At 36.3% G+C, this 13,081-nt stretch overlaps 1 protein-coding gene across 3 annotated transcripts; it reads left to right on the top strand.

Annotated features, from left to right (window-relative positions):
- Positions 1–457: 457 nt before the first annotated feature.
- On the top strand, positions 458–12,899 carry LOC104105145 (pentatricopeptide repeat-containing protein At5g24830). Of its 3 annotated transcripts, none has more exons than XR_688294.4 (8): positions 458–676; positions 754–899; positions 988–1,146; positions 1,445–3,026; positions 7,210–7,276; positions 7,672–7,755; positions 11,982–12,218; positions 12,347–12,899. XR_688294.4 is itself a non-coding variant. In XM_009613393.4 (4 exons), exons 1-4 carry the CDS (start codon positions 467–469, stop codon positions 2,868–2,870), a joined length of 1,941 nt encoding a protein of 646 aa, XP_009611688.2. In that variant the 5' UTR covers positions 458–466; the 3' UTR covers positions 2,871–3,027. The 3 variants fall into 3 exon arrangements, 1 of the variants encoding a protein (XP_009611688.2); XR_688295.4 differs by having other exon boundaries at positions 11,982–12,259; XM_009613393.4 differs by lacking the exons at positions 7,210–7,276; positions 7,672–7,755; positions 11,982–12,218; positions 12,347–12,899 and having other exon boundaries at positions 1,445–3,027.
- Positions 12,900–13,081: the final 182 nt, after the last annotated feature.

Here is a 13,081-nt window from a genome sequence, read left to right as displayed (position 1 = left end):
TAATTGTGTATTAATCTTTGAACTGTAAGTAATAAACGAGGACATATCAAATTTTTGGTGTATTGCTTTTTAAGTGTTATATTAATCTTAATAGACACTGGTGACGAAGACAAGAGATAAAGTATTATTATTATATAGCTTATGATTATATGCTTATCATAAAATAAATTATATTTATCATAAAGTTATCTTATCTAATCACATTTATATTTAAAATAAAATAAAAGATAGATTATTTTTTATTTGAATCGATCTAGAATCTAAAATCTTGAAAAAATTACGCTCTATAAGTGTAAATAGTTTTAAGTTTATTTAAGTCATTTTAATAGAAAAAAGCTTATCAATATTTTTTTTAATTAAATACTGCAGCAACTTATTATCAATTTCATTGACTCCAAACAATAAATAAATGATTTACCATTTAAAAAGTACTTTTCAGGAGTTATCGGCTACTTTAAATAAGCTAATGCAAACGGGCGGGTCCGCTCCCTGGTTCAGATGCCCAAACTGGTACCCGCCCGCTTACCGTAAAGGGCTCCCTAGTTACTCTCATCGCTTCACTCCGCAATCCATCCAAACCGGCGTCTTTTACCGGTTGCACGACGGCGTTCGCAGCCGGCGACTCTCTCCGCCGTCTTCAGCTCTTCCATTCCAAATTAACTGGGAAATGCAGCCCGTAAGTCCTCAAGTATTTCTAAAAGTCATTCAATACTCATTTTTCCCCATTTGTCCTCATTATTTACCTTTTTTCAGCTATTAATTGTCTCGGAGGAATCTCAATTTCTTCTTCGAATACTGAACGGGAGTTTTCAAACGCTAGACTTCATCAAAGACCGCGTTTTTCACGGTTTTGCCGATTTATTCTGCTCGAAAGCGGATTTGGATGTTATCGACATTAGGTATGAGTATTCCATTGCACACTTATGCATTTTATCAACTCATTTTCGTTTCCAAAAAATTGATAAATTTTGTAAATTTTATGTGTAGACAAGATAATGTAGTGCAATGTGTGAATCGGGAGGAGCAAGGATCCAAAGATTCGTTGTCTAAGGGGAACGATTCGGATCAGCAAGAGGATTCAAGAGTGGGATTCAACGTGTTGGATGCGATGTTAAAGCATAGTCTGGATCGTCTGAAGAGTATGAGGTTTGTTCGAAACTTTGTCAGGAAGTTTTTTATTTTTTATTTAATTGTTGAATTAATAAGCTTGTTTTATAACTTTTTATTTAGAGACAGAAAAGAGTATTACCTTTTTAGTGCCAATAAGGGCACAAATATCTTTTGTAGTGTTTTGATAATTGATGATTTCGAGTGGCATATGATTGGTTCTGTAATTGATTGTATCAATCCCGTGGCTGTACACTGTTTCTTATTGAAGCTGAGCCTGGTTGGCTTCTTTTTCTTGTCCCTAATATTTGTAAAGCAAATTACGTTAATTTTGCAGGGAAAGAATATCCTCAGCTGAAGCAGGCATTCATAACTGCACCTTGGAAATAAATTTCAATAAAGATGCATATGTTATTAGAGCTATGTGTCTGGATGGTAAAATGGGGGCAGCTTTATCTCTTTGGTTCAACATGATACAGAATAGTATTGTTCCTGATGTTATCACACACAATTACCTCATCAATGGACTGTGCAAAAACTGTGAATTGGAGAAGGCAGAGTGGATTGTTAGAGGTATGTTATATAGGGGCCCTTCTCCCACTTGTGCTACGTACAACTCCTTAATAAGGGGTTATTGCCTCATGAATGACGTCGATAAAGCTCTAAACACGTTTTCTACCATGGCCAACCATGGGATTTTACCAAACAGAGTTACTTGTAACATCCTTGTTCATGCGCTTTGTAAGAAGGGTTTGTTGGAGGAGGCGAAAAAGCTTTTTCATAAATTACTAAGCAAAAATCATAACGGGGGGAGCTCAGATTTGATTACATCAACCATAATGATGGATGGTTGCTTTAAAAATGGAGATACTGATCAAGCTCTTGCTTTTTGGGAGAGGATGTTAAAAGAGGGTGTCCAAGTTGATAAAGTTTCTTACAATGTTGTTGTCCATGGATTCTGTTTGAGCCATGACGTGGGCATTGCATATAAGTATTGTTGTGAAATGCTAAAGCTTGGGTTCGTTCCAGATGTCTATTCTTACAACACTCTTGTTGGAGCACTTTGTAAAAAAGGAAAGACCAGTGATGCTTGTTATATCTACGATGTTATGACAAGAATGGGTGTCATCCCAGATCAAATTACATACAAAATGATAATTCAGGGCCTATGTATTAACAGGGAAATTGATAGAGCCAATTGTTTTCTTGATTACATGTTAGAGAATTCCATTATACCTGAACCACTTGTTTGGAATGTTATAATCGATGGTTACGGAAAATTTGGAGATATACAAAAGGCTTCATACATTAGAGACAAAATGGTAGCATTTGGTGTTCTACCAAACATATATACATATAATGCATTAATTTATGCACAGATAAAGTCAGGAAATATTTTAGCAGCTCAGCCCTTGGAGAAGGAGATGCTTTTATATGGTCTTACCCCTGATTTAGTTACTTACAATCTGTTGATTGGTGCTGCTTGCAGTCTTGGCCTGATTCACTCAGCACTTCAGCTACATGACGAAATGTTGAGAAAAGGTTGTCAGCCAGATGTAATTACCTACAGCGAACTACTTAAGGTGTTTTGTCTACAAGGTATGATGAAAGAAGCGGACAAGCTCTTTGGGAAGTTACTGGCATCTGGTTTAGCTGTTGATCATGTTCCCTTTCTAATACTCATGAAAAGATACTGCAGACTGAGAGAATTTGATAAAGTCTTTGACCTTTACCAAAAGTGGTTAGTGACTATGCGTAGATGAGAATATCTCCCCAACGGGTATTGTGAAGTTAAGGGCTACTCTATATGTATTTATACAAGAAGAGAAAGCTACTTCAGACTTTTGCACCTGGTTGGCTGGCAGATTTTAGGTCCAGAAGCATTGTCCTCGTAGCAGGAGTCGTCTTTGTCACCGGAGGTACGTTCGTGCTGTCACCTTTGCCTTTTGTAATGCGATGTGATCTTGGTATAGTTACATCCTCTGTCCCTCTTTCTGGCTTGTTTGATTGGGCAGTAAAGATTAAGCTAGTATGGTTTATAATATTTTATGTGATTACCTTCCCATAAAACATATTCTCGGTCATCTCAATCTAATGTCCTACTGTAAGAAGTGTGTCCAAAGCTGGGAAGAAAATTAATTTCCCCATGATTCTATACTATATTAAAACAAGAAAATTAACTTCCGAAGAATCTATACTATATTAAAAGCTTGAATCCCCTTATCAAAATGTCGTTTGTATTTTTTATCCTTTAAAAATATATTTCACATTGGATAGAGTTGTAATTAATTTATATTTCTAATATTTAGGACTTTAAGATCAACTAAAATTTTGATTATTAAATCTTTCCTTATTGAACTAGGTTAGAGGTCCTAATATTTTGGGATTATTAATCTCACCCCAATTTAAGCTATCCAAACGTATATATATGTTAACATTGTGTTTCAAGGTAGTCTCTTTTTGATTTTGGTCGAACTAATTTAACCGAAAAGGTCTTCAAATCAACTAATTAGTTAAAATCCAATTTGATTCTTTTCCAATTCATCATATAAATGACTTTCTTATATGAACAATGTAGTATAATTGCAATTCCTTACATGTTACAGTTACATATTTAAAACTTGGGATGGCTTAATAATAAAAATTTGAATCAATAAAAAATAAGTTAGTTCCAGTAATATTGAGAATAAATAATTAAAATTTTGAATTAATTGATTAATTAGAAAAAGAGCCCAATTTAATTATTTTCCAGATTCATCATATAAGTAGAATCTATTTTTCAAGCTGACAAATCTCTTAGGATACCTAAATTTATTTCCATTAGAATAATATTGGTGGTGAAAGAAATAAGAAAAAAGAGCAAGAAATATAATAAGGATGAAACAATAGAAGACAAAATCTTCTCAAAAAAAAAAAAAAACAATAGAAGACAAAATGTTTATAAAATAAATTTTATTAATTTCTTTTTCTTTTTCTTTTGCATTCATTCCAATAAATGACAATTCCCTATTCTTTGACACATTAAGCTGTTTAGTCACTTTTAAATTTTACATCGTCACTTATCACTATTCTTCTAGGAGCTATAGGGACAAACTCTTAATTCCCAAATCTTTAAAATACCAAAAAATTTAATTTTTTAAATTTGTGTTATTTGACAAATCTTTGAAGAATCGTGATAAAGTTTTTTTGTGTGTTACTTTTTTGTTTCAAGTATTAGGTCATAGTAATAATACCAATTTTCATAAGATTCGCGCATAAGTCCTCAGAAATTATAATAAAACATCTAAGAACTTTTGTGGGGCAAGATTTCTTTCTTTTTAGAGTTTTCAAGACTTACACTTTTTTTTTTAATTTTTATTTTATAACTCAAAGATTTTGTCTTATAATATCTATGATTTTTTTAAAACTATGTAGGCATTGATATGGGTACACACGCGAAGCGCATACCCTAAGACTAGTGTATGCCAAAAATGGGTCCAATGTTTGATTTGTGTACTTTGGCTTGAAGCATTGTTATAATGTAATGAGTTAATGAATTTTGCTTATAATGTTGGTTTGAAAAGTATCACAGAACCATCTATGTTTGATTTGTTCTGTGTTTTTTGCATCAGTGAAACTTGTAAATTTCGTGTGTGCCTTAGTTTGTAGAAATGTGTCAGATTGGGTTTATCCAGAAAAGGAAATGTTTTGGAGAGTATTTCTGAAAGACTTACTATTATTTACTAGCTATCGCTTTTGCTTTGCATCTTTCTTCTACATTTCATGGTGTTCCTATTTTTCTTATGATTGTTGTGGTGATACTAATATTGTCTCTCTTTGCTTTGCATCTTTCTTCTGGATTTTATGGTGTTCCTATTTTTCCTATGATTGCTGTTGTGATACTAATATTGTCTCCTTTTTGTCCTTTTGTCTTTTTGTTTTTTTGAGCCGAGGGCCTTTCGGAAACAACCTCTCTACTCCTTCGGGGTAGGGGTAAGGTCTGCGTACACACTACCCTCCCCAGACCCCATTAGTGGGATTTTACTGGGTTGTTGTTGTTGTTACTATTATTTCCTGAGACTGAATGTTTTTTGAAAACTAGCTCAGTTTTCTTTTAAATTTACACATGTCAATTGCCAAATATTTTTAAGAAATGAGCTTGCTTACATATTTCATCTCTCAAAAGAGAGAAGCACTGATCAATCTAAAAGTGAGCTTTTCAAGCCTAAATACATTCCATGCCAAACTAAAAATAAGTGGAAGCAGCCTTTCACTCCAAGAAGCGCCTTAATATTTTTGCAGTATAAACAAAAAAATAGATGCAATATATCCAGTTTGAAGATGATTAGCCACATCTATAGCCTCCACTTTTTTCCACCTGACTTGGCACCAGGTCCTCCTTTGTCCCATCCTTTGGTACATGAATTTTCCATTTCATGCCCAATGGCTTTTGCCTGACTTCAAGCAGCACTTTCCTCCTACCTCTTCCCTTTCATTTCCTACACCAGGTGGTTTTCTAGCTGCACAGTTTTTTGTTTCTTCCAAAACTTTTAACCACCTCGTCAGGAACTCGAAGATACTTTATGGTATTGTCACGATTATAACATTCTGGCATTCTCCAAAATCCATTTCCATCATTTGCTGTACAACCAAATCTCATGAAGATGGATATTCATCCGAGTATCATAATCCACCAAATGCCCATCATAAGTCTCTCCACCTTTTAGCTCCACCAACATGGGATGCCCCTGTTCAGTCTTGAGCAAAGAGAGTGGAATCATTTTTAGATGCGTGAAAATCCTAATTCAGCTTTGTCTTGCTGATCTTTGTCCTTTCATCCACTTTCCTGGAACTCCTGAAAAACGTAGGTTACTTCAAAAGTAGGTTAGCACTGTGTTGAGAGAGTCGAGCTTCTGGTAAACTGAAATTTTTTCATTATGCGCTGCTACAGCTCTCTGAGGCTGAAATTGCTCATCACTTCTGTATTTCTTAATTTGGATTATTGAAACAATTTGTAGGAGTATCCTCATTTGATTATTCAGGTTCCTTTGTGTTTGATCTCCATATAGCTCCCACAGCTAGAAAATATTATTTTATTTGTTCCTAGTTCTCATGCGAGAGAGCAGGAAGGAGTAGGATTTTTTTTTTCAGTGGAAAGTTGGAAGCTACCTTAGTTAGACTCACTTTTGATTTGTTTTCCATGTTTGCTCCTGCAAAGGTCAGCATCCACTGCTTGTATTAGAGCTAAGAGTCATCTCTCTTTTGTATCTTTTGCTCCTTATGCATCTTCTTGATGCCTTTTTATTGATAACATCTTACTTCCTCAGGAAAAAAAGGTCAACATCCACCGGTTGCTTGACTGAGGTTTTCAATTCCAACTCTATTGGCAGCATATCTGATATCTCACCTCTAATTTCCAGAAGAATATTCGCTATCTATCTCTTTTATTATCTTTTGGACCTTCATTACTAACAAAGCATAATTTGCTGTATTTATTGCCTACTGGAGTTTCCCAACATTTCTTCCCTCCCCCTTTTCTGTATATGAAGCTAAAACCCTTGTTGCTATGCCGAAACAATGCACAATAGCTGTGATGTCTGTAATTTTGGCATATATCTCATTTGAATAGCTTTTCAATGCATGTAAATGATTTCAGTCTTAACCAAAATGAGGTGTTGCTTGTCCATTCTTTTGTGCTCTATTAACAAAGAAAAACAGAGAAAGAAAAAAAGCTCATCAGCAACTGGATCCTGGCTTTCTGATCTAAAAAAAAGAGAGAAAGGTAGGCTGTAGAATTACTAAGTTATAATGCTTAGCAGGTGCCTTTTCTAGCGAACACAAGTGTGAAATGAGAACTAGAAAATGGGGATTCCCATACCATGTAGGGAAGAACAAAAGAGAGTTCTGATGTCCTAGAAGCTGCCTTAGTTGTGTCTGTTACACTCCTTGCTTTTGGGATTACGTATAACGGTATAAGAAAGAAGAAAAATGATCCAAACCTCGGCAACTGCTCTTTATTTGTGATTACAGATAGGCTTTCTGCATTTCCTTGCATTAATTTTCCTAGCTTCATCTTTTTCCTCCCGACAAATATGCTTTGCAACGAATTATGTTTCTGTGCAGGTGGAAGTGCATGCAGGGTGAAGCAGTAATTGCAGCATCTCATTCTGTCAAATTGTGCTGATGATTGGTCAGTCCTCTACTAAGGAAATTCGTAATATAAAGGCTACTCGCTTTTCTTTTTTTGGGGTCATTTTTCTGTAGATCAGCAAGGTTAAGATTCTAAATCACATTGGCTGACCATGCTGTGCTTCTTTCCCTTTTGGTGGTAATGTCAATCTTTAACCACATAATCAGTTCTTTGCACTGAACTTTTGATGTAATTCATCCTTGAAATGACTTCTTAACTGTTGGAGGAGCTAAATACAACTCCAAATGGGAATTTCACTGTTACCAGCTTTGCTGCATACCACTTAATATGGATATAATCTGTATATTGGAAAAATAGTTTTAAGTCGGTTTCCCATGTTATATGCTGCCTTTTGTTTGTCAATACACTAATGCTGATTTGGATTTTTTTTCCAGAATTGGTACCTTGTGAGTAGGCGTTCAAGTCCACTGGAGATTATCAAGATGTACTGACCAGCAGAATTTGCTTTTTACTGCTAGGTAGGTCTTTAGTGCGTATTCCACAGTGTTTCAGTAGAAGCTCAAACATGAAAGTTAAAGTAGTTTGAGCTCCTCATGATTACATGTTGCATTTGATAAACTCGTTAGTGGCAAAAACTTGCGTTTGACTGAAATTGGATGAAGTGAGTAAATATGAAGTATTTACTTCAACCACTTTCAATTGTTTGATAGAGCGGGAATAGAATTAAATATATCCTTCCTCTGTGGATTGACAAAGTTGACGTGGCTGGTAAAGCATTCTGTTTCACTTTTACATCGGCACCTGCAGTAACTTATCCAAATGAGGGGAATACTGCTTATCCTTTTTATATTGTCCCTCTTGCAGCCCTTCGTTTCACCCCAACCAAACATATTTAAAGTGGCATAATCTCTCTCATTGTGTATTTGTTGATCCACACTGTTTTCAAGTTTATTCTTCTAATTTTCTCTTACCCCCCCCCCCCCTCCCTTGCTCACTCTCTTTTTACTTTTATAAATCAGATAATTTCATTCGTGTTATGCCAATATGGTGGTATATACAATTTGGACAAATGGCTTATCATATTTCTTCAATTATTCTTATCCAGTTGTATATACAGAAAGGAAGCTTTATAAGATTTTTTAACATTCCCCTCCTACTGCTCTGCGCTAAAAAATAACTTTCGAGTTCTTTAATTTCAATTGTTTAACAAAGGTATAGTGGTGGTGTTTTCCAAGTCCATTTCCTTTCCTTGCTGATTCAGTGGTTCTTCAGCCTGCAATAGTATCTGCTGCTGTTCTTGAGAGCACCTAGATGATGTTAAACTTGTCAAAAAATGATGGCTCCGAGGTGGTTGCAGTCCTAAAATGCAATACAAGTTGGTTTGTGTATCCTTGTGGCATTGTTTACTCACAACACCAACTCACCGTAATTCTCCTCTATTCCTCAGATTATCAGCTATGACGATTGTATTCCATGCTGCACTGCGTAAAAACTCAACTTTCTTTGTCGCCTTGATGCTCTATATTGCCTTCCACACTTCCCCTCGTTGCTTCCTTCAGTTAGTTTCATATAATAGGACTTCTCAGTGAAGCATATTGCTCTTACATCATCTTATCCATCCCGTGCAGCTGCAAACCTTTTGCAAGAGCTCTTCAACTTTCGCTCCTGTTCTTTATATCTCATTATACCTCTTGATCATTTCTTCTCATAAGGTTTGACATCATTACCTCATTATCATGGGCAATGCATACATTTGAGGGAATGCTTCCCTCAATGATACTTCCCCGCATGATCCTTGATTCATCCCGCCAAAAGTGTATCCTGCTGCATCTCAACACGTAGTCAGTGAACCTGGTATACCATCTCTCTCCTTCATAACCCTTCTTCATATTGCTGTCCTCATTAGCAAATTGTCAGAACAATTTCCTTAGCTGTGCCATGTTAACCATTTGTTGTTACACTTTCTTTAGGTGCAGTGTTGCCTAGTCTTTCTAGTCTAATTACGGACTTGTATGTTGATGTAACTATGTAAGGATATGTGTGATATCTTGAGAACTCCTCATTTGTCTTGATAAATTATTAACACTGGACAGAAATGGGTACGAATAGAGCACAATAATATAGAGGATTAATACGACATTACCTAGTATGGATTGAGCCATAGTTGATCGGTAGATTGAATTTTGTATGTTATCCTGGACCTTCTGTACTAAGGTTCACCTCTTGAATGAAAAGCTGACAAATGACAAGTTATGGATGGAGGATTAAGATTTTCATGGTAGCAACCAATAGTATCTTCAAGAATTGCTCGTTCAATAAAATCTGTTCATTGATTCACTATTAGATGTACAGGGATGTGTCGGATTGGCCAACTTTGGTCAGGAGTGGTGGAGTTTTGGAGGTTAAAATAGATTGAGGACAAAGGTTCAGTTTGTTTCTAGACGAAATAAAGGGGAATAAGAATTTCCTCAAAACCTATTCATAAATTTGATTGGCGCATCAGTTCGATAGACGTAGCATATGGGCAGTTGGCTCTTGGTAGATGGTATGGGCTGCTGAAGATATCCTCGTTCAGTGGCTCGGTATTCTTGTTCCAATTCTCTTCCGAATTCCCTTCTGAGACATAGGCTTCTAGGGTTTTGCAAGAGAAAAGAGGTTTATGGGAGACATACCTTTTGCTTGAAAGACGGACAGTTAAAGCAGGATGTGTTGGGCAAAGGAGGAGCAAGGGGGAACTGGTATGTCGATTCACCTATGGTTTCACAACTCACAAGTTAATCAGACAAGTAGAAGAACTCATGGAGGTTCTGTTGATTTCGATTGCAACAACAATCATTTCTAGGCTCAGAATCATTGTTAAAAAATGGAGGAATGAATACCTCAATGATTATGGATGACATTTATTGAGTTACAGAATTTGGCTTATGCTGTTGAACCGGTTAATGCTGTTGAAACTTGAAAGGGAGGAAAGGAGGAGAGAGAATCGGAGGAGAGAGAATCAGAGGTGGAGGAACAAGATCTAGCTGAAGAAAATTGTAGCGTCGGAATAAATGGAGTATTCATTGGTAACATATAGTTCTGAATACGATGAGTTTAAAGTAGTCATAAGTAGGAGGACTTAAAAAAATTAGAGAAGGATGGATCTGCCCTTTGGTTAGATCGATGATTGTCAGGGATTTTTAATTCTTTTACCCCGATTCTAGAAACCTATTGTTAAGGCTTGGATCACTTAAAACCTGTGCTCGTTAAAGAGTTTACACATACATGAAAAATGACCAGAGGAAGACTCCCAGACCCACTCACAATTGCTGAGTTCCCGAGGGTTTCTTCTCGGGCCAAAAGTTGTCGGAGAAGGGTGAAACGTCAAGCAACTAGCTTCTTGGTGTCATACAATATGAACTAGAGAAGAGGGTAAGGACATAGGAACAAAGGGAAGGGGAGACGCCCAATACGACCACACTTGAAGAAAGGGCATGATGACATATTCTCTTTTGGCAATCAGGAGTGAGGAAGGTCACTAAGAAGGGTTTAAAAAAACTAAATAGTTTGGAATCCCAAATTCTTGCACAAAAAAGAATGGGAAGTTCAAAATTGGATAGAGTAATGAACGACTCGAACAAAATCCCGATCTTCAAGCCATCAATGAGGCTTTAGTCTGGATTGTCCTATGGGGGATGGTGAAACATGAGAATGTCTGCACTAGAGGATACGTGGGTGCATGATCTTGCGATAGGATTAGAGGAAGATTGGTAGGAATGATATTTATTCTACTTTCATATTAGTTTAAAAACCCTTACATCTTGAAAAAAGTATCTAGATTCAAAAAACTTAGTAAAATATTTCCAAAATTATAAATTTTGGATAACAAATACTCTACTGCAATTATGTCTGCTTATCCAGCTGTGGTCAGGTTCAGCCCCACTCAGGGGGCAGGATCTCGGACTCGTCTTCCTTTTCGTAATGTTTTTATGTCTATGATAAATTCTGAAAGCTCCATTATGATCATTGTTTCTCCTAACAAATTCTTTCGTGCTGATATGAATCTTACAAGATTGAAACAATAACCAGTCTCAGGCTCTCAGCTATTGATTTCTTGCTTTTTTCAACTCATTCTGCAGATGTAGGATTAGATTTACTGTCTAATATGCGTCCCTTAAAAATGTTCTAAATCTTCATTGCAGCATTCAGAACTACATTACACAAATTGTGTCGTTCGGATAACCACCCTCATACAAACTACAATACATTCTTTTAGTGCTAAGTGTCTCTGGCCATTCTCTTGGATTGAGGCATGTCATTAAGACTACATTTGACTTATGAATGCAAAATACTGCAGGCTGCCACTTCATTAAAATACCCTCCCTTCACATTTTTTCCCGACTCGCTGCCCCCCTTCATAACTGATCGAGCATTCCAGCCACTTCAACTCATTTACCCAATTTGCACAGATTTCGCCGCCCTTGATTGTGAAATTTCTCCTGTAAAAGTATTTAATCCCAATACTACACAGGATTATCTGATCAAACTTTTCAAAATCCACCTTTCTCTTTACAAATTCACTTGACATTGATAACTGATCCCTCTCCATAATTTATAGACAAGTTTTCCCTTCTTTTGAAGTACCGTTGTTGCATGTTGGCGACCTTGATCTTCTGATCTTAATATGATTTTGTTTTTTCCAACTCAGTATTTGCTATTTAAATCATCTAGAAACATTAAGGTATTTATCTTCACAACTGTGCAGGTATTAACGATGAGGAAAAGCCTTTGTCTAATAAGCTGAAACTTTATTGGCGCGTTACTGGTGTATAAATTCAGAAAGCAGCTATCATGTTTGGTGACATGCTAGTTAAATGCCGCAAGTCAGTTCACTCACCAAAGATTAGGGCATTAGGTGTTGGAATGGATGAAAGTAATGAGTCACTTCAATGCGCATGCTGCATTCTTTGCGTTGTCTCCTTTCATATGCAAGTTATTTTGGGTGAGTGGTAATTAGACGTATTCCAATGGTTATTTGAAACGGTAGGCTGATTAATTCTCTTATTGGATCCATATTCTTCCTTCCATCCCTGTGTTACTAATATTCAGTTTTCTGTGTTTTCCTCACAGATATGGTGAAGGAGTTTGAAGTTGTGTATTTCTGTCCAAATGAAAAGCCCCTGGCAGACTTTTATGTTAGAAAGGTGAAACAACCTGAAAGTTCGAGGGTGAACCAATGTTGGACTTTGCTCTAAAGCCAGAAATGTACTAGTCAGCTTTTCTTCGTAAATGGATGATCGAAAGCAGCTGAGCCTACTAACTATTGACCATTGGAGAGCGAGGGAGTTTCTTTTTATTTCGCTAGTCCTCTTCGCGCTATTTGGAATGAGGAAATTAGTGAGTAAAAGAAGCTAATATTGACCTTGTGACATTCTTGAGGAAAAGGTGGAAAATAAATGTGACTTCAATTGCGCGCTTCTCTTAGACTCGACTCAGTCGTCAAATGTGGTAATTGGTTTGAAAGAACAGGAAAGAAACCAGAGCGACTATAAGAAAGATGATGCGTTTTAAAGTTTTAAGAACTATCTGTGCACGTTATTCTTCTTTTTCATCCTATCCAATGGACTCTGAAGTTATCTGTGCCAATCGAGAACAAAGTCATTTTAAATTCGATTTACGAGTATTACAACTTTCAATTTGAAGAAATTTTGGAATTAGACGGTACATGGTGCAAATTAATGTTAGGCTTCATTTAGGGAGACTATCGACTAGGTCCTGGGACTATCCTGGTTTCACATTAGTGTTAATTAGAGTAACATGCTTTTAGCAACCATTATCCGAGATATAATTTATTTGTCGTCTTTG

This window comes from Nicotiana tomentosiformis, chromosome 8 (assembly GCF_000390325.3).
Source record: "Nicotiana tomentosiformis chromosome 8, ASM39032v3, whole genome shotgun sequence".
Taxonomy (NCBI): Eukaryota; Viridiplantae; Streptophyta; class Magnoliopsida; order Solanales; family Solanaceae; genus Nicotiana; species Nicotiana tomentosiformis.
Note: the sequence above shows the minus strand (reverse complement) of the source record. Positions and strands in the feature narration are given on the sequence as shown.